This window comes from Anoplopoma fimbria, chromosome 3, assembly GCF_027596085.1.
Source record: "Anoplopoma fimbria isolate UVic2021 breed Golden Eagle Sablefish chromosome 3, Afim_UVic_2022, whole genome shotgun sequence".
Taxonomy (NCBI): Eukaryota; Metazoa; Chordata; class Actinopteri; order Perciformes; family Anoplopomatidae; genus Anoplopoma; species Anoplopoma fimbria.
The window spans coordinates 7,413,292-7,437,886 of NC_072451.1; the positions used below are offsets into that span (position 1 = coordinate 7,413,292).

At 39.5% G+C, this 24,595-nt stretch overlaps 1 protein-coding gene across 1 annotated transcript; it reads left to right on the forward strand.

Annotated features, from left to right (window-relative positions):
* Window positions 1–399: 399 nt before the first annotated feature.
* On the forward strand, window positions 400–15,700 carry mmp16b (matrix metallopeptidase 16b (membrane-inserted)). Its single transcript, XM_054596077.1, has 10 exons — window positions 400–528; window positions 2,571–2,719; window positions 3,332–3,448; window positions 4,551–4,855; window positions 9,283–9,444; window positions 9,841–10,058; window positions 10,211–10,349; window positions 11,544–11,694; window positions 13,357–13,472; window positions 15,339–15,700. The coding sequence occupies exons 1-10, from the start codon at window positions 400–402 to the stop codon at window positions 15,698–15,700; spliced, it is 1,848 nt and encodes a 615-aa protein (XP_054452052.1).
* The last annotated feature ends 8,895 nt before the right edge of the window (window positions 15,701–24,595 follow it).

Consider the following 24,595-nt stretch of genomic DNA (forward strand, 5'->3'; position numbering starts at 1 on the left):
CAGGGCAGCTCTCATGATGCTGCGCCGTGTGAGGAATCAAAGCGCAGGCGTGGAGTCGGGGGGAGGGAGGGAGCCTGTCTGCGCAGACTGGTACTGTACATGGCCACTGGTGCTGCTGGATGGATGTAGTCCCTGATGTAAATAAGAATGGCGAGGGCAGCGGGTCTAACGTGCCGCGTTATCTCTGCTTGACATCGGAACATTTGATTTGCCACCATCGGGATTTTATAAAAAAAAAAAAAAAAAAAAAACAAACACAAGGGGCCTTTTTTTTTTTTTTTTTTTTTTCTCGTTTTTTTTTTTTCCTTGAACACAGAGCTCTGATGATTTTCATTTGACACAAGAGCCAAAGCAGACGGGCGGCTTCTTCTAATAAACACTCGGGAAAAACAGGTCATTATGACCTTAGTATCCTCCAGTACAAGAAAACCATCGGATTGCTTTTACGCGGCAGCTTTCTGCTTGCATTTTTTGCTTTGGATTTCGTGTGCTGTGTCCGGAGAGGAGGATCATCACTTCAGCGTTGAGGTAAGAGACAAACGGCCTTTCCATCCTCCTGGTTGTTCATCAGAAACGACCGCGCTCTCCTCCTCCTCCTCCTCCTCCTCCTCCTCAGCATCCGCCTCGGCGTAAAAACATACATAGGATGTATATGTGTCGACTTCCCCCACACACACACACGCTATCCATGGGCACAATTACCATAACGGATAGCATGGATACATGGTAAGCCTATCAGCACATCTCACGGCGCTGCACGGCGAAAAAACATCTCACGGCGCTATATATATATATATATATATATATATATATATATATATATATATATATGTATATGTATCGCGCATTCCTCATTTGGACAGTGCAATGAAACAGAAGGATGCTGATTTTATTACACTGCGGTCCACGAGCCGAGCTCATCCAGACCACTGATCCTAAATGTGCAGCCCAGATATAGAGTGTGTGGTCTATATCCACAGAAGGTGTACAGCATAATGCTTCCATCGATATACCTCTGTGGCAGGCCATCATAAAGTCAGACATGCTTTGGCATCATCACTGTGATGGAGGAGATTAAATATTTACAGACACAAGCTGTTTAGTAGAATTTGCTTTTTTTTTTTTTAAAAAAAAAAAATTTTTTATTGTACCTTATTCATTTATGTCATTTGCATCCTCACCTCAGACTCCCCTCCCAACCTCTCTAAAGAAATGAAATGCTGAGGCTGTCAGTCACACAAACACATCATTATTCAGTTTTATTTTATTGGCTCGTTGAAATCTTCCTCTGTATCTCTCTGAAATCTGTGCCTTTTAACAAACACAACACACACACACACACACACACACACACACACACACACAGGAAGCACGCCCACAGGACAGAGGAAAAGAAAAAGGATAAACAAGGCGTTTAGCTCAGCAGAAAGAGGGATGGAGGCAGGAGGGGGGGGAGGGGGATGGACAAGGACAGCTCGTCAGATTAGCTGGCTGGAACATATCTCATAGGCTGTGTAGTGATGGGGAGGCAGCTGGTTGGCGTGTGGACAGCTGTGGATAGCGTGGGCAACTCGCGACCTCTCAGATTGAGTCTGGCAGTGAACCCCCCCCCTCTCTCTCACCCCCCTCTCTCTCACCGGATGATGCACGGCCTCGCATCTCTCCTCTGTATCAAGCAGCTCTTTCGCGCTTTGTAGGGCAAGAGGAGGCAGGGCCACAGTCCTGCTGCACATGTACACTGACCGGCAGCCGCAAGACACAAACACTGACTGAGGTCACTGGAAGGGATTTAAATGCAAACAGTTGCACTGATGTCCAGGGAGCCTCTGAGTAAACACACACAGACGCGTGAACCACTGCTGGGTAAAGAGTTTCTGCAAAAAAAAGACTGTTTACATGTTGATTCTATGAAGTTCTTCATTATTTTTTATGTGCATTAAATATAGAAATATCCATGTTCTCTTCAAATAATAACACAAAATGCAGCAATGGTCGGTCACCTTTTTTTGAGATGCAGAATGAACGACCCGCAGCCATTTTCTTGTTGATTTATATTATTGCATTAGCCACTTACGGGGAAAAAGTGAGTAGGGCAACTAAAAAGATAACTCTTTGCTTTCATTAAACAGCTACGGTTTTTGGTGCCTTTGAGCGAGGTACTCCAACCACTGCGATGGAGGAATGTCTGTGGTCTGTGATTGTATTCGTCAGCCTCCTTAAGTGGAATTATGGTGAAAAAGAGAATATACTAAAACGGTTACATGTGGAACCAAATCTAATCAAACGCAAAATTAAGGTGATTCAAGTTGAAAGCTGCAGCAAATGGAAAGAATCTTTCTTTTATAGCCTTTCACATTTTACATCTCGGGTTGATACATGTACATTGTTGTAGATGACAAACCTGCAAACTGCAACTTTTTCTGTGCATCTTTTTCGCACATCTCCTGCTCCATCTCCGTGTCTTTCCTCCTGCTTTCCAATCTACTCTGAGTTTTCTATTTTCAAAATAAATTCTGTCAAATAGCCACAAACTGAAGGCCCAAATCTTTCTCCTTCTTCCCTCCTCACAGGGATGGCTACAGAAGTATGGCTACCTTCCCCGCACAGAACCGGGAATGTCTGTCCTGCGCTCGGCCCAAACCATGCACTCAGCCATTGCTGCCATGCAGCGCATCTATGGTCTCAATGTCACAGGGACACTGGATGAGAAAACCAAGGAGTGAGTATACACACACACGCTAACGTGACAAACACAGGCTGAGGTGCACATGTACTTTCATTAAGTCATTGATGCTACATGAATGCAAATGCTCCCCTCATTCATTTAAAAAATGCAGAAGGAATGGCTATCAATATTTCAATGAATTAGTGAAGGACAGAAATAAAGATTTTCATTTCATCCCTCATCACCTCACCCGAAACAACCTCAGATGAAGGTTTTAACACTTTTCCTTCTTCTCATTTTGCATGGTGATGCAGTGATATCACGCTGAGGTGAGAATTAATGTTTTGCCTATGTATTACAGTGTGTATGTGTGTGTGTGTGTGTGTGTGTGTGTTCTGTACCTGTGCTAATCTGATGTGGTATGAATGAGAAAACATGAAGCTTCCTCTCAGCCCTCATTGATTTAATTTAATCCTACACTTGAATCGATTGCTGTAGTTTGGAGTGGTTTTAGTGGTATTTTGCACAACACTTCCTTATTTTGCTGCTGAGATTACATCAGGAAGAGAACCGCTGAGTTCACTTCAGGGCTGTGTTTGGCCTTTTTGATGGCGTTTAACTCGCAACTTTTATTGAGTCACCTCCTCTTCTCCTCTCTTCTTTAAGTTGGATGCAGAAGCCTCGCTGTGGTGTTCCGGACAAATTTAAAAGCGCTGCGAGGTCACGGAAGCGGAGATATGCGCTGACAGGACAGAAGTGGCAGCGTACGCACATCACCTACAGGTGAGATATAGTGGAGGCAGGTTGTCATGGCGACCATTGAGCTTAGCAGCGCTCATTGTGGGTTTCAGATGTGTTCATTTTCCCAGCTCTCCTCCATCTCTCATCTCCTCCTCTTTAACCACCTGGGAGCACATGCTCCGTGTTGTCATAGAGACCGCTCATATACGTCACACACACACACACACACACAAATATATCGTCAACATCACACGTTCAGAGTCACACATAGATGTGCCCATGTGTGCTATAAGTATGTCTATTTTCCAGTCTTTAAATAGCTTGCTGGCGAAATGAAAAATGGCATCAGGCTGTTTTTAAACCTCCATTTTCTGTTTTTCTAAAACAAAACAAACAATTTTAGCAGAGCATCATGAAGATTGAAGGCTTTCCTCTCCCTCATCTAGAAATTGTTTGAAAATCCTGAGTGCAAATTGTCCGTAATCTCAGAAGAAATATTCAAACTGTCATCTTATCTCGCCCGATTAAGCTCCAGTTTTTAATAGGTTCTGAGGAGGACTGATAAACGGGTCTCTGGCACAACTGCAAATTGACAGGTTACAGCAGAAAAAAGACGATAACACTGTCAATTTATTCAAATCCTCCCTTCCTCCACGAATTTGAATTGATGAGCCACCTCTCCTAATGGAATGTCAATCAGTGCTGAGCCAGTGCTGCTGCCGACTGCACTTTATTCATGAAATGAGTGGAGAGAGAGAGAGAGAGAGAGAGAGAGGAGAAGATTTCCCATTCCTCTCTGCCTGCTAGGGACTGATAACGACTGCTGTGTTAAAAGTTCAGTAAAAGCTGGTGGGCTTTAAGTAGTTGTGTCAAGTGCAACTTTTTTTTGTGTGTGTGTGTGTGTGTCTTCCTATTTTGAAAAGTAAAAAATGTTAACTCAAAATTAATGGGATAACGAGGCACGGGGGGTTGATGCAGTGTATATTTTTATTTCTGCTGAATGTTTTGTTCCCCGTGGTTTAAAATAATGTGTGGATGCTTTCATAAACTACAACCTGCAGAGAACAAATTCTCTGCCTCATGGCCTTTTTACTGTGTCTCTCTGGAGCCCTTTCAATCCGTTTGCCTTTCTTTCCTCCAACAGCATAAAAAATGTCACACCAAAGGTGGGCGCCCGCGAGACTCACGATGCCATCCGGCGGGCGTTTGACGTCTGGCAAGGTGTGACTCCCCTCCGCTTTGAGGCCGTTCCATACAGCGCTCTGGAGACTGGCAGGCGTGACGTGGACATCACCATCATCTTCGCCTCTGGTTTTCACGGTGACAGCTCGCCCTTCGACGGGGAGGGGGGATTCCTAGCCCACGCCTATTTCCCCGGCCCAGGCATCGGAGGCGACACACACTTTGACTCGGATGAGCCCTGGACCCTGGGGAACCCCAACCACGATGGTAAGTGAAAGAAAAAAACATCCCAAAAAAACTGACAATATAAATCTGGTCAATATCAAAAATATGTGCAATCCACTGTGCAATACAACAATTATTCTGTCTGTATATATAATATTTTAGTTATTGTGGATTTTTAACTTTTTTTTACTTCCCTAATATTCTTTACTGTGTTATTACTTATTTACTTATTTATAATATTATTATTTTTATTTTTTTTTTATCTTGTTTTTTACTATGTCTCTTGTTTGCATTATCCTCTCTGCTGCTGTAATCCTGCAAATTTCCCCGTCGCGGGACTAATAAAGGATTATCTTATTTTATCTTATCTTATCTTAAAAAGAGGCAGTAAAAACCTAAATCTAGAAGGAGAGAAAGTAGTGATGGTAAGAGGTTAGAAAAGAGTACAAAGGGCCACTAATAAAGGAGAGAGGAAAGGACATTATTTGAGGAAGAGATTAAGATTGGGGAAGTAAGAAAAGAAAGAAAGTTAGGTTAATGTTAAATGTTGGCAAGTAAGTAAACAAGAAAAGGGGTGTGGAATGAGGAAAGCATTGAGCAGTCGTCATGAGAGACAGATGACAACTGATGGAAAGCAAAAACTGGGAATACAGATATCTGAGTAGGAGGGTAATATAACAGGGGTGGTATCACAGGGTAGGGTACGAAGGAGGTTTAACCAAGAACAAAGAATGCAGAGATGTCTTTGATCGGGGCTGTGCTCTGAAAAGACGCATCACCCCATCTGTCAGGATTTTGATGTGGGGGTTTTTTTCTGCATAATAAGCTCCTCAGATGATAGAGAGCTCTGCTATTTTAAGACATTGGTTGCTGGCACATGATTATGGCTATTCTGTTTTTAGTGAATTTAGCTCAGTGGTGGATTTTCAAGAGAGGTGACAGAAGAAGGAAAAGTGACGCTTATACTCTGTATCCATACCAGTGCAGAATGTGAAAATGATACATGTATGATATGTTTGGTTATTGTAAGCACTTCTTTTGCACACTACGTAGTAAAATAAGCACATATGCTTAACCAAGGTGCATTTCAAGGAGGAGTAAAGGAATAAAAACACCAGAACACTTACCTAAAATATTCAGAGTATATAGTCAGCATTTATTTTACAGTAACATTAAATATATAACAGCTCTCTGGTCTTCCCCGCCCCCCCATATGCTGTCCTTTAAGTTATGGAAACTCACTGTCATTTCCTGGCCCCTTTAACTGACTCAGATTGAGGAGAAAAATAAACAAATTAAATAATTTATAGCTGTGGGAAAATACCAATATCAAATATAACCAATCCACCCAAGCAGTGTATTTTTCCCCTTTAAATGGAGTGTTTCTATCTGTACGATGTGAAGTGGATTGTTGAGTCAATCTTCTTCTTCTTCTTCTGTCATACGTCTTCTGCTAGTCTGTTGTTTGTCCGTTGGCGATTTGCCCAAAGAACACATCATCATGCGCAAAATAAAAAACCCAAACCGCATGAGCAAGGCAACATTTGGTTATTCTCATTTAAATGAAAATATTACCAGATGTTGACCTAATATTCCTCAAAAAAACAAATGAATGAATGTATAGTACTATACTCTAAATCCTCTTACTGCACATGTAAAACCCTGACGCCAGCATTCCACACAGCAACGTGACCTGCATTTTCCTTAATTCCTTCTAATAATGCTTTAGTTTATTCAACTCAAGTCTAACTACCATTGTTTTTTTACTAAATTACTTTTTTCAAGAAAACACACAAGTCAGCTAAATGACATGAATCATAACTAAGATAATGTCTCACTGTTGGCAATGTTAGCTAGCACAGAATGGCGAACACAACAAACACCCACCAGAGAATGGAGTAAACAAATCATTAAATCCTCCGCAGAACTTTAACTAGTCACTCCTTGAACCCCTTTTTGGACAGAGCCTTGAAACTAACTTTTATGCTGCCTGTTTAAGTTCTAGTCTGCGTGGTTTATTTATTTCTACATTTCGCGTGCTATTGTTCCACTTTCTCCCTCTAACCGGGAAGCGCTGTTGTTTAGGTTATATTGGGTTATGCTATGTTTTTTAATATTATGTCATGTTGCGTTATGTCGCGCTACAAAATGTTATGTTATGTTGTGTAATGTTAAAATGTATGGGTATATATTGTGGGTTTAGTTAGGTAAGATATGGGTTATGTTATGTTTTGTTGTGTTATATTATGTTATGTCAATTCTTTTTACATGGTGTTAAATCATAAGAGAAGTTATCTGGGGACACTTATAATGTAGAGCAGACCATACTCTATAATTTATAGAGACTCAACATGCCCCCATAATCACTGAGGCAAGAAAAAAACTCCCCTTTAACGGATCGTATCATGTTGTTGCATCTTATGATTTGATGTTATATAATGTTTTGCTTTGTTATGTTATGTTATAGTGGATAATGTAATACTAGATCAGGTTAGGTTAAGTTGTTATGGATTCTATTGTCAAATATACTGTAGTGGTCTCAGTATAATATGATGTTGGCCACCCTGCCAATGTGGATTCTGGCAGGGTGCATCATCCCATGGATGGAGATAAGATAATAGAGCCTTTCTTAGTGGAGCATCCACACACACACACACACACACACACACACACACACACACACACACACACACACACACACACACACACACACACACACACACACACACACACACACACACACACACACACACACTTTAATTACCCTACCTACAGGGCGCCAGGCTGCTTCGCTAATACCCATGTGCCATACGCTTACATTCTGTCCTCCCATTAGTGGAGGAGGAGGGTAACAGCTCACATTGTGTTTGTTCTGGGAAGCTGTTTGCCGCCCATCAGCTCCCCTCCCTCCCTCTCTCTCTCTCTCTCTCTCTCTTTTGTTCTCTTACTTCAGAGGTAATTGCCTCAGACTCCAGAGTCAAATACACGCTCACCCTTGCGCAGTGTCCCAAAGTTATCCATGTGGAGTGCTGAGTCTGAAAAGCTCCTGTCTCTGCTTTATGTGTCTGGGAAAGCGGTGCAACCTTTAATGGGCTTTCACTGCGGTGTAATTGTAAATGTTGCATGTTGACATGTGCGCTAATGGTAGCTCCGACCTGTCTCATGGGAGGCTTTATGGGACATTTTTGGTGTGGTGGAAAAGGCTGGTTGTGTCAGATAAATGGGGGGGGGGGGAGGTGTAACCTTTTAGCTGCTGGCTGAGGGTCAGCGGTTGGTCCGTGCAGCGCTGCTGGCAGGACTGGATATCATGTTTTAAAGGGCAACAATCTCCTGGGGACAGCTTCAGTCACAAGCTGTACGTAAATGGTGTTCTTCTCTCTAAATCAGGTCGACACTATGAGCTGGGTGCTGACCATAGAAACTGACCGCGGCATTTTTTTTTTTTTTTTTATATTTGTCTGTTTGAATGTGATACGAAACAAGAACCACTGTGTTTACTATGCCGACATTTATATGTGTTCAGGTGCGTTATATGAACGTTTGTTTTTCACTGTTCTCTGGTGCCCGGGCTGCAATGGAGCGTTTGTGGCTCACATGGGGCATATCTTCTCTTATGTGCCCTTCAATTTACCTCCAATAATCTTTACTTGCACTACATTGCACCATATTAGCTCAATGGAAGTTACTTCTGAACCAGAGAGCTGCAAGTAATGATTATCTTCATTGTTGATTAACCAACCGGTTATTTGCCAATATGTGTTTAATGGTTTGTCCATAACATGTCAAGAAACTGCTCAGTTATGTCCAACCAACCAATTTAAAATGAAGTGAATCTGAAAAAAGAAGCAAATTTCTGCTGTAAATATTTGGTCTTAAATAGTTAACTGATGATCAAAATTGTTTCAGATTTTTTTTCTGATGACAGATTTATCAAGTATAATCACTTAAAGACCAGAGACAAGTTGGAATTTTATTCCGCTTACGTTTGCTCCCACATATTTTGTCTTCACATCTCTTGGAATGATTCCACATTTTTGCCATGAGCTCAGCTTCAGAGGCATAAAAGACACTCACATCACTAATTGATGGTATATATAGTTGGCTTTATAGATGCCCAGTCATTTTGAATATATAAAATAATAACAAGAACTAATGTCTAATCTTATTTCTTAGTGTTGTGTTTCTGTGCTTTTCACTACCGGCCTCTTTTGTTAAAAATAATGATAATATAAATAACAAAAATAACAACAACAACAATTATAATAATAATAATAGATAAAACCATGCAAATATTGCTCGTTAAAGAGTGTGCCTGTGCATGGGTGTACGTGTCTTCTTCTGTTTCATCACAGCACACATACAGTCACATTCATTCTTCTCCACCTCTTGTAATGGACTATACGTACTGCACTGTGTGCCAAGTATGATAGCAGGTTTTTGCATTAACAATGCCCTCTTCCCCTCTCTAGGTAACGACCTGTTCCTGGTTGCGGTGCATGAGCTGGGCCACGCCCTCGGTCTGGAGCACTCTAACGACCCCACCGCTATCATGGCTCCTTTCTACCAGTACATGGACACAGAGAACTTCAAACTACCTCACGATGACCTACAGGGCATCCAGAAAATCTATGGTAACCCTCTGTTTTATATGTCAGTCTCTCTCTCTTTATGATGTAGAAGTTGAGCTCTGAGTTGAACTCTTTTTCTGTAAATTCTTGCAGTTTAAAAAACAGTAAGTTAGGGAGCAATGATATATATGCATTATGTTTTGAAGCCATATTACTACATCCTATTAACAATAAAGTACTGCAAATCATATAAATGCTGCTGCAACTATTCAGTCATATTGGGTTGATTGCCAGTAAGCAGCATTTGTCAGCTGTTAGACAGAACAGCCAACAGCATAGCAACATGACTCAACTAACAAATCATCTGTGCCAAAATTAAAGGTGCATTGGTCAAAAACAATAAAGTTATTCAATTTTTTTCAATGAATATGGTCCAAAAAGACGTTTTCGTCTCTCTAGGTCCACCAGATAGAGCACCACAGCCTACCAGGCCCCCGCCTACGGTCCCTCCTCCTCGCTTCCACCCTCCCTCAGACCCCCGTAAGCATGACCGCCATGCCAGACCCCATCGCCCTCCACAGGGGGCCAAGCCCTCCAACCCCAACTCCAAACCCAACATCTGTGATGGAGGCTTCAACACCCTGGCCATCCTCCGGCAGGAGCTTTTCGTCTTCAAGGTAGAGTAGATCATCAACCTGAGTGAACATGGCTGCAGGTTTTATAGCTGTTTGGGATGGTGGTGATGATGATGATGATGATGATGATGATGATGATGATGATGATGATGATGATGATGATGATGATGACTCTACCTTATCCATTTCTATAGGACCAGTGGTTTTGGAGGGTACGGGACAACTCCGTAGTCCCTGGCTACCCGATGCAGATCAACTACTTCTGGAAAGGCCTGCCTCCCAAAATTGATGCCGTGTATGAAAATAGCGAAGGAAAGTTTGTCTTTTTCAAAGGTAATAAAATCAAGCAAATATTTCCGACATGGATTATATTTTTTCTTTTTTTTTTTATTCATTAAAGTTACCCTGTGCAATGATTTAACGAGTGGGTAGCAGTTTTGTTAGTGTTCTGCAAGCAAACGCACTATGACGCACATCCCACTCGTGAGATCACACAGGCGACATGATACATATTTCTGCCACCGGCTTCATGCTATTTCCATGATTTGCATTTGCTGGTAACATGCCAAGAAAATGTAGCAGTGCACCAACAGAGTTGAGGAAGAAGGAGACTTCAGGCTAGCAAACATGGATGTGAAAAATGCATTTAAATTTAAATTAAAAAAACATTGAATATAGACAAAACTCGTTTACAAGAAAATTCCACATGTTACCTTTAATTTTATTAAATCAAAATTGTAAGCCCTGATTTAATTTACAATCATAAACGAAATCAGGATAATCCACAAAAAATAGAAATAGTTTTAAAAAAATGTATTGTGCATGTGACAGTGTGAACTCTTTGAACATGCATTAATCTTATCAATTTAAATAGTTTATTGTATTGCATACCACCACCACCACAAGTGGAGGTTTGCGTGTGAGCTCTTTAAACATACATTGATCTTTTATCATATAGCAACTGAGCGGTTTGACTTTGAGCTTGTTTTGCGTTCTGTGGGGTAACAGAACGAGTGCAGGTCCAATACAGCCATCCGTCCATCAGGCAGATTAACATGACATCTGTCACCCAGCGGGATCAGAGAGCCTCATGCTTTATTTATTCACTCAAGGGGACTTAACTGCATGTGTGCGCATGTGACGTCTAGCTACTTACTGCAAGCACACTAACACAGAAGCTCTCCTCACTCCGCCTGAGGCATTTACGATCAAAATGAATTAAATGCAACAATAGCTTCAATAAAACTGAAAACAAGTCTCGCCGGAGTTGCCTTCAGAGCATCATCTTGCTTTTCATTGTATTATAGATTTTCTGTCGTGCAGATATTTTGTAAACCGGGAAATACATCTGACATTTGGAATCATGTGAATAGAAATGAATAGACTCACCGGAAGAAAAAAATAAACCTACACAAAAGGCCTGAATGAGCTGAGAGCCAGCAGTGTTTTGACTACTGCGATATTAGAGGTCATCTTTATGAAAATGTCTTTGTCCCACAGCCTCCTAACTTTGTGTGTGTATTTTAGGAAACCGTTTCTGGGTCTTCAAGGACACAACTCTGCAGCCTTCGTACCCTCAGGACATCTCACTGTTCGGGAGCGGCATGCCCACTCAGAGTATCGAGACAGCTGTCTGGTGGGAGGATGTCGCCAAGACCTACTTCTTCAAAGGAGACAGGTCTGTGTCGAAATATTACTAGCACTGTTATGAAGTTAAGCAGAACTGAAGTATCTCAGAGCAAAGAAAATACTGTGAGGACCACTGATGGTTGAAATGTTTATTTAAGCGTTTTCTTTATGGCAATTAATTGCTTCTGTGTTAGCAAATGGTATATAAACTATAAGGCAGTGCTTTGAGAAGTGAATCCTACAGCCTAAAATAATAATTTTTTACAGTATTTGTCAGCTCCTTCCTTTCTCTTTTTCTTAATGAATGCAGTGTTTGGACCTTTAATGATTTTTGGTTCTGTGTCCTATTAAATATTTAATAATTTTACAGGTTTGTTGATCAGTGCATCTTCAATTCAAGCATAGATGAGCTAGCATTTCTGTTAGTTATCACATGTTGCTATGAAAATGATGATTGTCTATTTAACTGTTAATAACAAATGCTAGTTATTGACATTCAACCCATTATGACCCAACGTTAGAGCAACATTTGTGATGGGCATTATGTTACTTCGGCGTTTGAGTGTTTTTTTTCCGTAAAGTGTTTATATTATTTGTTCTACCTGCATACATCTATTGGTTTATTAGTAGTTGTAGTTAGTTACCTGCGCTTGTAAGCAAATTGAAACTCAGAGTCTTTTCAAAACAACCAAATCTGAGAATGTATTGTTTATCTATGTCCGTTGCAAGGGTCTTATATTTTGAAAGTATGCCAGTGTGACTCATGTTTTTGTTCAGCTGTCATGATAAATCACATCCCAAGAGGTCAGAGGACCCATGGTGAAAGCTGACAAAATGCTTTGTCATGATACTGTCATCCCTCAACCTGCTGCTGCACATCATGACAAACAGGACGTTCGGTCCGTTGTCTCAAACGTGATTTCATCTCTCTCTCTCTGTCTGACAGGGTGGTGTTTGTTCTAATTCAAAGACGTGACATTTTGTAACAAGATTTATGTGTGTGGGTGCCGGTGCATGAGAAGCAGATCAATCACAACAACCACTGAAACTAATTTACCAAGCAGATAAACACAGTATGGAGGATTGATTGTCCGCTCTCTCTTGTCATGGGAATCGAGTCAGTTGCAAATCTTTAAATGGTCAGATTGAGGGTTTATTTCAGTCGCTGACACACTGTACAGAAGCACAGTGCTGTGTCATGATACACGTTTTGATACAATGTTTTTGGATTTTGGTTAATACAGCCATTTAAATCTAAAGTAGTATATGTTTTGTAAGTTGTCAATTCACAACCTGAACGCGTTAGTAATGGATTCTTTTAGCATCTGCCTCATATGTCAGTCTGTGGCCATTTCCTACTACGAGATTATCTTGGCCACATATACACCTGGCACTACTTCTTTAAGAGTGGAAAACCCTTCCTCATTTGCATGACATATTTAATTTTGTCCTTTAGCCCAAGTCTGAGGTCATTGTGACTGAGCATTGATGGATTTGGTAACTGAGTCCAGTTGTTAGATTGATTTAAATCTCATCACGCTGTGCTACTTTGAGTTTGTGGATTTTTGAATACTCACAAGAACAGTAGCATAGTTTCCTCCTGCTTGAGATTGAACTAGATCAGCAGACTGTTACTAGAGGGTTAGGTGTCTGGCAAGGGGTACATGTCACTGACTGTTTGTATACTGTATTTCTGTCTGTCCCGTTGTAGGTACTGGAGGTACAATGAGGACATGAGGACCATGGATCCAGGTTATCCCAAACCCATCACCATCTGGAAAGGCATCCCTGACTCTCCACAGGGGGCCTTTGTGGATAAGGCCAACGGTATGGCAGCTTTATGGACCATGTAATTAGTCAGTGAGGTTGAAACTAAGTAGTCTAGCATACTGGTATCGACTAGCCATTGTTTGTAAGACAGAGGGATATTTATAAAAGATAAAGGGCAACACCTTAAAATACTGGATCTAGTTTGGCTGATATGTTTTGCTATGGTTTCAGTCCTGTATGCAACAACATGACAGGAAAACAGGAAGATGATTGAACAGCGTCTGTTCTCTGGTTTTGCTTTTATGTCTATTTAAACCAGTGTAAAATCTATGTTTATGAAACATTTAGTAGAAGTCAGAGCATCTCCACACATATCGCTACGCAACAAATGCAAAACGAGAGTTATAAACATAAAAAAAAGGAACTCAACTGCTGTTGCAATACGCTACTCTGGAGCTGCAACACTTAGGCGAAAAGAATGAAAATGCGTCAACTATTTTGACAATCAATTAGTTGTCTTTTTCAAGCAAAAATATGAAATATTTGCTGGTGCAAGTTTCTCAAATGTGAGTAATTGCTCCTTGTTTGTATTATATATGACAGTTAAGACATTTTGATGTTTTATAGATGATAAATATGAATGGTTGAAAATAAATCATTAGTTGCAGCCATGCACTACACATCAAGCAGTTCAGATCAGCAAAACACAACATTTCTGCACGATTGATTTTGGAATATGTTCTTTTACTTTAAGGGACTCTGATGCATAATCAGAATGTAATTTTTGTCTTCTTCCTACTTCATTAAACTTTCTAAACTAAGATTTTCAGAGTTGCTCTTGCTACAAATGATCTGCTGATGATTTGACATTTTTCTAGAAAACTCTAGAATCCCCAAAGGATTATTGCTAAGCATCCAAAAGCACAGAGCGGATAATGAATCTTTTTTTCCCATGACAATTCTGTTGAGAGATATTGACCTATTGAAAACAAGCGCTTCCATGACAATGATTTGAAATATTGCTATTTCATAATCATCTATTTATACATACAAACATATGACTGTTATACTGTTTTTAAAACATGAGGTCTTCAGCTTTCAGAATCTGTCAACCAATTGTATTTTCCAAACTATATATTAGTATAATGAATTTTAACAATAAAGTCCTATAGATATACATTTTGTATATATAAGAACAACTTGTGTTCAAAAGATCCAGGATCATTTTTCAGCCAGCCTCTAGCTCCTGGAACTCGGATACAGCCACCAGATGGCAACAAACAACAACAACAAATGATATATCATTCTTTTCGTCTCATTCATATGAATCTGTGGATACCACATAGAGCACGAGGGCCTTTGCATTCTCCATTTATATGCCCGTATAGCATGGAGCTCTTCAGTCACATGAATATTGATCAACACTTAGACCGCTTGAGTAAATCTTTGTTGATTGTATGATAAATGTTGTGCTTTCGTGTATATTGGTAACACTCATAGTTAAAGTTGAAATCTAAGAGTAGCAGAAGACATTTAGCTGCATCATTGTCTATGGGACCTTTATTTGGATTTGGGATATTACCTCTGAAAAATGTATTTTATACTAGGCGAGGTTAAAAAATCTTTTTTTTTTTTTCGTTAATTGCATCTAAATTTACTCTGGAATTGTAATATAATTTAGTTTACTTACAATGGATTAATATTCCTTAGCGTCTTACCTCTCAAAGAAGACCAGATATATGTTTATGTAAGCCTTATGGTCGAGGTGCTATTCCTGATTCATTTTGGGTTTTATTTTATGATGCACATTTTCTTTTCTGGTAGAGATTAAGATTTGGGTACTCTAGTGGTACATGCATCTGCACAATACTTGCTCTTTGCAAAATGAATGTACATAAGTAAATGGTATATACCTTCCTACAGGCTTCACCTACTTTTACAAGGGAAAGGAATACTGGAAGTTCAACAACCAGATGCTTCGTGTAGAGCCCAGCTACCCGAGGTCCATCCTGAGGGACTTCATGGGCTGTGACGGTCTACCCGCCGATCCCGACTGGGACTGGAACCCCCCGGTGGCAGAGGAACGCCACTACGACAATGGCGACGTGGACGTTGTCATCAAATTGGACAGCACGGGGGGCACGGAGAAAGCAGTGGCCATCGCTATCCCCTGTGTCCTGGCACTGTGCATGATGGTCCTCCTCTACACCGTTTTCCAGTTCAGGAGGAAGAGCACACAGCGCCACATACTGTACTGCAAGCGCTCCATGCAGGAGTGGGTCTGAGTGACAGTTATCGCTCTGCAAAGAGAGAGGTGTGAAGCTCTGATAGACGTCTAGTCATTACTTGAAACCCTAAGTACAGTAATTGGAAGCACTGTAAAGGGTACGGTACATAAGGATTGCCATGTTGGCAGATTTTAAAACAGCTTGAACTCACAACAAGCTGCGAGGAAGCGAAACGATGAGCAGAACTCAACTGAAGACAGTGAGGGAGCCACTTCTCCAGTGTCCAACTAATATTTATGTATCTGCTTTGACTTTTTTCTGTATCTTGGAATGAACTCAATTAAGTGAGACAGAGTTAAGCTACTGTAAGTGGGACCTCTGTCTTTCCTCGTCTCTGCACGCCGCTTAAAAAGCCCCTAGCACTAACTTCAGTGGACAAATTAGATATAGGCTTCTACTTTACTTTCATTTCTTAATTAAATCGCTCTGAGCTGTGCTTTTTTCCCCCCATTTACGGTCCCTGTAAAAGATTATTCATTGTGTGGAGGACTGATACACAAACCAAATATGACCTTTTCTTCCAAAGAGGATTACTGCTCGATGTTGTTTTTTAATGGGATGTTTTTCCTCCATGGATCGAACATTGTGGCATCATACTCAGATTTTTCTTTTGCCATTGGTATTCACATATGCCCGTCTGCTCTATAATCTGTGGGGATAGGAAACAGCCGTTAGTAAGAGCTAGGAACTCAAGACTGTTGTGGCAGTGTATCTCCAAAACGGGGGCCAAAAACCTCTCTGCAATATTTATGAGACTGCCTTAATCACAGATTGCTTAAACTCCCTTCTCTTTCCCTCCGTTTCTCTGGTGTGGAAGCTGGATACTGAGTGACAGAGCAGGAAAACAAAGTGTGTATAAATTCATTCATTACTGCCCATAATGCAACTTCAAAACCGGTAGTAGAACAGTTATATCCACAACGGGTGCATCGCTCTTGAAAATGTGCTAAGCAGTGCTAAATGGTAAGCAGGCTATCAGCTTTCATTTACTGCCTCACCGGAGGGTATGAGAGAGAAAGGGAAGGTTAGGTGTGTGTGTGTGTGTGTGTGTGTGTGTGTGTGTGTGTGTGTGTGTGTGTGTGTGTGTGTGTGTGTGTGTGTGTGTGTGTGTGTGTGTGTGTGTGTATGTGTGTGTGAAAGAGACAGTAATTACCCACAGTATATGTATACTTTACCGTGCTGTGGTGTAGTGTTGGTTATTGAACTGCTTACATCCTGCTTCGCTTTTTTGGACATAATACTCCAAACAGTTTTCGTCCATGCATTTTAATCACGTTTTCTTTTTTTTATTCAACTTTTGTACAATGTTTGTAAGTTTTACATGATATTTCGCATGGAAAAGGACACAAAGTTAGGGAAAAAAATGCAAAACGGGGAAAAGACAACATGTACCCTGTTTTTATACATTGTTTTTGTTTATAAAGTCATCATCACTGCATCTCTAGTTACCACAGGCACATCAGCCTTGTTTCAGTGGCCAGGGCTTTTTGCCCAGACTGCTCCATCCTCTCACTTAGTTATTACAAATAGTTTTTGATGAAATGCAAAGCGAGTAATTGTAAAGAAGAAAAACAAACGTCTAAACAATGACAGGAACTAATCCGCTGAAATAAAGAAACTTATTATGGTGTGTAAATTCTGGATGTCAAGAAAATAATTAAAGCGGTTCAATAATGGAACCAGGTTAAGTTTAATGCACTGTAATTGTAATTATCCATTATTCAAAACCTATACTTATGTGACATTAACAAATTACTAATATTTTTTTATAGATCAAAACTAACATTGGAATTAACGTGCATATAAAAAAAACCCCAAAACTATTAAAATGAAGTCTGATGACAAATATTTTAAATATATATTATAAACTATGATGTTGCATATATATATGACATCAAATATAAACTTAAATTAGTTTCAAAGAGTTTAATAACCTGACTATGAGAAACAATTAAGTGATATAAAGCATAACAAAAGACAGGCTCTGTGAGGTGAGATGGAGCTAAGCTGATCAGGAGCTTTTTCTGGCCACATGTATTGTATTATAAATGCAATACACAGCTTGGATCCTAATGAAATATATTGTCTCGCAATTGCCTTTGATTGCTGCCATACATTTAACTATGTGGTTGTGTGGTGTTGCGTTTCTCAGAGTTTGACGGATGAACTGTCTGTGAGCATTCATGATGTGATTTTCTTTTTTATATATATATATTATATATATATATATATATATATATATATATATATATATATATATATATATATACACTTGTGCTCCTTTATTTTGTTATTATTTTACTTGACATGGTCTGTATATCAACTGTACAGGATATCTGACATAAATCTTCCATTAATATCAAGATATCAAGGCAATGCCATTTTATGCCATATCGAAGTGGGAATTAAGGGAATTTAAAATGTCTATAATCTTTGAGTTATCTAAAGATTGGTAAATGGTTTGGACCATGTTTGATGGGTTGAAACTTGGTTAGATGTGGTTTTATCTTGTCATCATTCCTAAGGGATACAAACATAAAGTCTAAGGGCAATGCATGCCGTTGTTAAACTAAGATGTCATTCTTTCATGGATCATTCGTACACTCTTGTACTATTCAGTCTCTGGCATTGCGGTTAAATGGAGTGAGTGATCAGCACTGCAGGTTTCTGTTGGATGCATTGACAGATCCAAACTGTCATCTTTTATAAACATGTGAAATTACTAGCTTCCAGCCGGTCCTCCCTGTTCCAATCTTCTGGCGATCTTCAAACTGATGAAGGAAAAAGGCAGGAACATCGGTCCACCCATGGCAACTGTAATTTAAGGTGGAGGCAAAAACCTTTGGCTCAGTGTTGTGTGTTTGTGAAGAGGGTCTGATGGCTCCAGAGGGAATTAAAGACGGCCAGTGAGGCGAGTCGGTACTCTATTTATTGCCACATTTAATCTTCTGTGCTCAGCACCTCGACTCTTGCATTGCATTGTACCGAGGGCGAGACGCTGTCAATAAAATGGGTTTAAAATGCAATGGGTTTTTTTCTAGTCATACCACTACCGAGTAATCCTCCTCCCTCTATTACTGCCTCAACAGCAAACAATTCATCAGGAGTGAATGCTTTTCCATCTTTCAGAGGTAAATCACAAACTTGAAAAGGTTACATATTTAACTAAGCTCTTTTTTTAACCCTTACATCACTGGAATCACCTTAAGAGAGAGTTTAGATGTGGACTGAGCGCTCTGACCTGTCCTTGTTTATCTCCAGACTCTTAAGAGCTTTTTTTGTCTGCCTCGACACACGCTGCTTAGCATTAAGGCTAATTTGGAGTGTTGTTAAAGGATGTGGATGTGGCCGATAAGACAGCAGTCGATACACCAGAGAGGCAAGGGTGAAGGGTAGGGGGAACATTCTGCAGTCAAGATCACAGATACATGCAGTATATACTCCAAGGCAAAGTGTATGAGAAGTTAACATATTGCATAATGTACATAAAGACAGAGTGTATATTGTCTGCTTGGAATTTTTTTTGTTTTAAAGTCATTCATGTGTTGTAAATAAAACAAGTGCATAATGAGTGTCTCCTCGTATCATGCTCTCACACACAAACAAGTTTTATCACCTCATGTGATCTTCTCCAACAAATTGACAGACTGAAGATGCAACATTAATATAGAAGTATTTATTCAGGAAGCTTGAATGGACTCTCACACAATATAGATCTAACTCTATTTGCACTGTCAAAGCAAAGAAAAATTGGCAATATTGTTATATTACAGTTCAGCACAAAAAAGTTAAATTTAGAGATAGAAAGACAAATTTCCATTTGCATTGGCACAAAATTCAAGCAGCATAAACAATAAAGTTCAACCACTTTTTGTAGGTTTTATCTAAGAAAAACTTGTCATATGTGTTAGAAAGGAAAACTTCAGATTAAGCCTTGATGTTGATACTTCATAATGGAAAACTCAGCGTGTAGTATCTATTCTTCATTGTTGCATGTTGCTGATAGCTTTGAGGGGCACATTGCTTCATTGCAGATCTCTTTGAAGCCTCCTGCATGGATCAGTCCACTTCCTTTTTTTTGTACAAAGCATACAGAAAAATGCAAAAACAAACATTAGGAAACTCAGAATATCACCGTAGATTTTTCTCCGAAATACTGCTTTAAGAATTTAATTTAAATGCATCTCATACCATTTATCAGATTGTAGAGTAGGCAGTAGTCATTTGGCATGTTGGCATCCTGAGACATTGTTGTGGAACGGGCCTGTGCAAGAACAAACAAAAGCAATGTCAAGAGATGTTTAAGGGACATCTAAGACACACATATAGTGGTCTTTGATGGAGCAAACCTACCCTAATTTTGCAGAAAACGGGTCCTGAAGGAGGGGTAAACGCAAAGGCAATATGAGTAGTTTCGTTGGTGCTGAGGGATGTGCGCTTGATTTCAAGGGCTGTGGGGGACACCTTTATTATCTAACAGACAAAAAAGCACATAACATGTTAAGCTCAATGAGAAAAAATGACCAAAATAAATTCTGCAACTGATTACTTCCTTAAATATAAGTATTTCGAATATTTTTTACTTGAGAAATGAGGTTGTTTGTAGTGTTTAATGACACAGTCATGATACAATTATCCTAGTCCGTACAATTTGATCTTGTCAATGAAATAAAAATACCAAGATGCTCTAATTACCTCATACATGCACTTCTCTTGGCTGCCATAACAGTCCTTAGTGCTCCAATCCTTCACCTGGCTCACCAGAGCACTGGCAGGTTCAGTGCAGGGCAACTTAAAAAACCTGCAAGGAAGGAGGCAAATATTGCAACCATGTTCTCTTTCTTATTTTACATAGACAAAAACAATTAAATATCTTTTCAATACTTTACCATATGGCGTTGCATGTTGACTGTTCTACAGTTGATGCCATAGCTAGTAAAGCTGAGGTAATGAGAAAGGCTCTGAAACTCATTTTGGTTGTAGCTCGAGGTGGAGTCTTCCGGTATGTTTAGGCCCTCGCTGTGAAGCCTTTTAAAGGGCTGCATATCTTTTTTTTAAGGTTGGGGTTGGGCTTTGGGTGATGACCACGTAAAAGCAATTTCCCCGCTCACTAACGTTACCCAAAAAAAGACTGAATTAATTAGGTCATGGTTAATGGTTTATGGTACCTAGAGGTCACCCTTTAGTGAAAAACCGATAGGCTACTAGTTGAGGAGAAAAAGACTTGATTTGATTGGATGACAAGACAAGACACATGGTCTCCTGATACCTGTCAGTCCATGACCAAAACAGGACTTAGATATGGTTCAGTTGACCCATTCACTTCCATCTGTTACTCTTTAAAGTCCCCTGGAAAGCAGAACTAATGAGTCCTCAAGATGCAACATCTCCAGGACTCCACCAATAAAGACAATGGTTTCCTTTTCTCAAAGTAAAGAGATTATTTTAAATGGGTTTTCGGCAACATGCCTGAAATAAGGCTTGTGGTTAACACAAGCTTAAGATATTCAAACGCTTTGTCCTACAACATGAAACACGTCAGTAGAAACCCCTCTCTTGAATATTGAAGCATTTAATTGTCCTATGGAAAAATTCCATTGGATTTTTCTTGAGGAAACCACTGCAATGCTAACTTCTGGGGATGGCCTACAAAATTACATCGTCCCTGCAGCACAGTATTACACTTATATATATAACCACAACAACGTTAAATCAGATTTTTATTTTTATTAGAGTGATGGCTTCATAAAATACGACGACAAACCTTTGAAGCTTTATTTAAAAACCTCAAAAGAAGCTTCGAAAATATAAAGTATTATAAATCTTAATTATAACAATAATTGATATGGATGAAAAGGCGCCTATTTCATAGTTATTTAACACAATATAGGACAATGCATCAGTGAACTAACGGTTTAAAATAATGTTAATTAAAGCCTTTTTGGCTTTAAGAGGATTTGTCATGGTTTCAATATGAGATGAATTTAGTTCAAATGTGTGGGCACCAACAAATTCAGGCAAAGAAATATGAAATGAATGTTGGATTTGTGTATAAAATGTTTGAAGGCTCGTGTTAATTAGTTTGTGAATGAGGCCCTAGGTGAGGGTCTTTTACTCTGAACAACCATCTGGTGTATACATTAGGCACAGAGTTTCCTCCTTTTGAAACATGACCCACAAAGGCTACCCTCTAACTTTTGTGATCAACAACAACAGCCCAAAGGGCCTGAAAAACTAAACGTGTCAACCCTTAATGGTTCACATTTATTCTGGAACAAAGTGCAGCTTCTCTGTAGACTTGAGATCAGCCATTTATTGGTAAAGCAGAGTCCTTTTTATATCCAGATGTTAAAGATTTGTAAATTGCAGAACACATTGCAAATCTTGGTCATCCCTGTAATTATTTTTTTTAAATGGTTTAACTGTGTCTGAGTTTAACTTATGTCACATGGTGATGATAGTGTCCCTGCTTCAAAACTCCTACAAAGAGTAAAGAAGAGCTGGGTTTTCTTGTCTTTGCGTGGGATTTCTAATGAGTGTGTCCTTGTTGGGATGTATGTGTGTGTGTGTTTGTGTTTGGGTGTGTTTTACCTGTCGTGTGGGGACATAAATCTGATAACATTGTGGGGACCACCTTGTTTTTGAGACAATATGGAGACAATTGCACGTTCCAATGACGTAAATTACATATTTGGGTTAAGACTTGGTTAAAGGTTATGATAAGGATATGGAATAGGCTTGAAACGTTTAGTGTAAATTTATCAGCAGAGGAAATAAATGTAAATCCTTGTAATATCCCCAAAAGTCATGAGAACATGACTGTGTGTGTGCGTGCATGCGTATGTTCGCCTATGTGTTCTTCAATTACATGCTAGTTTGCATCAATAGTCATCATAGTCATTCACAGGTCAGAGGTCTTTTCTTGGCTATACATTTCGGTCACAGTAACCACATGAATAATGAAAGATGTGCATGAAATGATTCAATTCTTCATGAACAATATAGAGTGTGTAAGGGTCATTCACAAAACAGGTGATTATTTAGGTTGACTGATTCTGATAGATGGATCTGAAATTAAAAAAAACACATGTCCCACTGACCTATACTGATAGCAAGCATGCAGATGTTTTTTTTTTTCTGTCCAGGTTTATTTTAATCAGCAATTTCTTTGATCAACCCCATCATAATTGTTGTGAATGGGTTTTTTTAGTTGTGCTCAAAGGATCAAAAAATGGCATTCAAAACGGTCAACAGACCAACTCCATCACCAAACATGTACACTACACTCACACAGAAACTGTTTGACTTTACGTCTTTGAGATTGTTTCTCAAAATGATGTAGGTTACTCCCCATACATATGAAAAGTATTTTCAACTGTCCCTCATGTATTTAAGATGGGAGTAACTGACGTGAAGTCTTTTTATTAGCAATTAGGGTGAGGCGGCTAGCAACCCAGAAAATATGGCCTATTTCATAGTCTACATAGAAATCTTGTGGTCTTTTCTCATAACATTTCCGAAATAATAGTATTAAAATAATATAAATAAAGAATAGCATTTTATATTTTCCGGATGGATGGCCCCCTTAGCATTCGCTTATACCACCCATGCCATGGGCCGGCTCTGTTCCTTGCAGACACAATGTCCTGGTTTCTTGAATAATCACAAGATCTTCACTGTTTTCATTAAACCACTTTCTACCAAACACATTTATATTACTTACAGTGTGTTTTGGATTACACAGATTTAGGGAGTAGATTGTGGTGAGAAGTTAAACTGGTTCAGCCTGTGTGTTCAATAATGGAACTTGGTTGTTGTTTGCACTGTAATTGTAAACATTCATAAACTATACTCATGTAAATGAACAAATTACTAATAAAACCCAATCAGTGTTGTGCGTGATGTCTTATCAGTTTGTGTGTTTGTGAAGAGGGTCTGATGGCTCCAGAGGGAATTAAAGACGGCCAGTGAGGCGAGTCGGTACTCTATTTATTGCCGCATTTAATCTTCTGTGCTCAGCTCCTCGACTCTTGCATTGCATTGTACCGAGGGCGAGACGCTGTCAATAAAGTGGGTTTAAAATGTATCTTCAAGTTATCATCCTCCTTCTAGTACTGCCTCAACTACAAACAATTAATCTGGAGTCCTTCTTTAAGAGATAAATCACAAACTTGAAAACGTTACATATTTAAATTGCTCTTTTTTAACATTTGTATAATTGGAATAACCTTAAGAGAGAGTTTAGATGTGGACTGAGCGCTCTGACCTGTCCCTGTTTATCTCCAGACTCTTAAGAGCTTTTTTTTTTGTCTGCCTTGGCACACCCTGCTAAGCATTAAGGCTAATTTGGAGTGTTGTTAAAGGATATAGATGTGGCCGATAAGACAGCAGTCGATACACCAGAGAGGCAAGGTGATGCTCATGCTGATTGCTTTGCAGGATGCATTGTCTTATTGCTCTCTGTAGCCCTGTGCAAGAGCCAGTCCACTTCCTGTTTGTGTACAAACAGAACAAAAAAAGCACACAAACACATATTAGGCAACACAACACCTTTCAGAGTACACTGCCATAAGTATGTATTAACTAGAAAGGTGCACTCAATACAGTGGAGATGTCTGCCAGGTTTGTCTGCAAGGAACACTGCTGTATGGTGTGATTGAATGATTACAAACCACACGTGACTAACTAACTTTTTTTAAATAAAATAGCTCACTGGCAGGTGTACGAAAGGTTTTATAAATCTGAATGTGTATTGGCGCACGTGCATTTCCTACTTAGAACATAAGCAAACCTTTACTGTGGATTGTACTCATTGTTTTATAAATGAGACCCCAGGGTTTTGTTTCAAAAACTGGTGATAAAACACACAGATGAACAGTGGCCTGGTTCCAT

Coding starts and splice junctions, on each gene's coding strand:
- mmp16b (XM_054596077.1), top strand. CDS start 400: ATGACCTTAGTATCCTCCAGTACAAGAAAACCATCGGATTGCTTTTAC. Junction 3,449..4,550: donor CGTACGCACATCACCTACAG/GTGAGATATAGT, acceptor TTCCTCCAACAG/CATAAAAAATGTCACACCAA. Junction 10,059..10,210: donor AGGAGCTTTTCGTCTTCAAG/GTAGAGTAGATC, acceptor CCATTTCTATAG/GACCAGTGGTTTTGGAGGGT.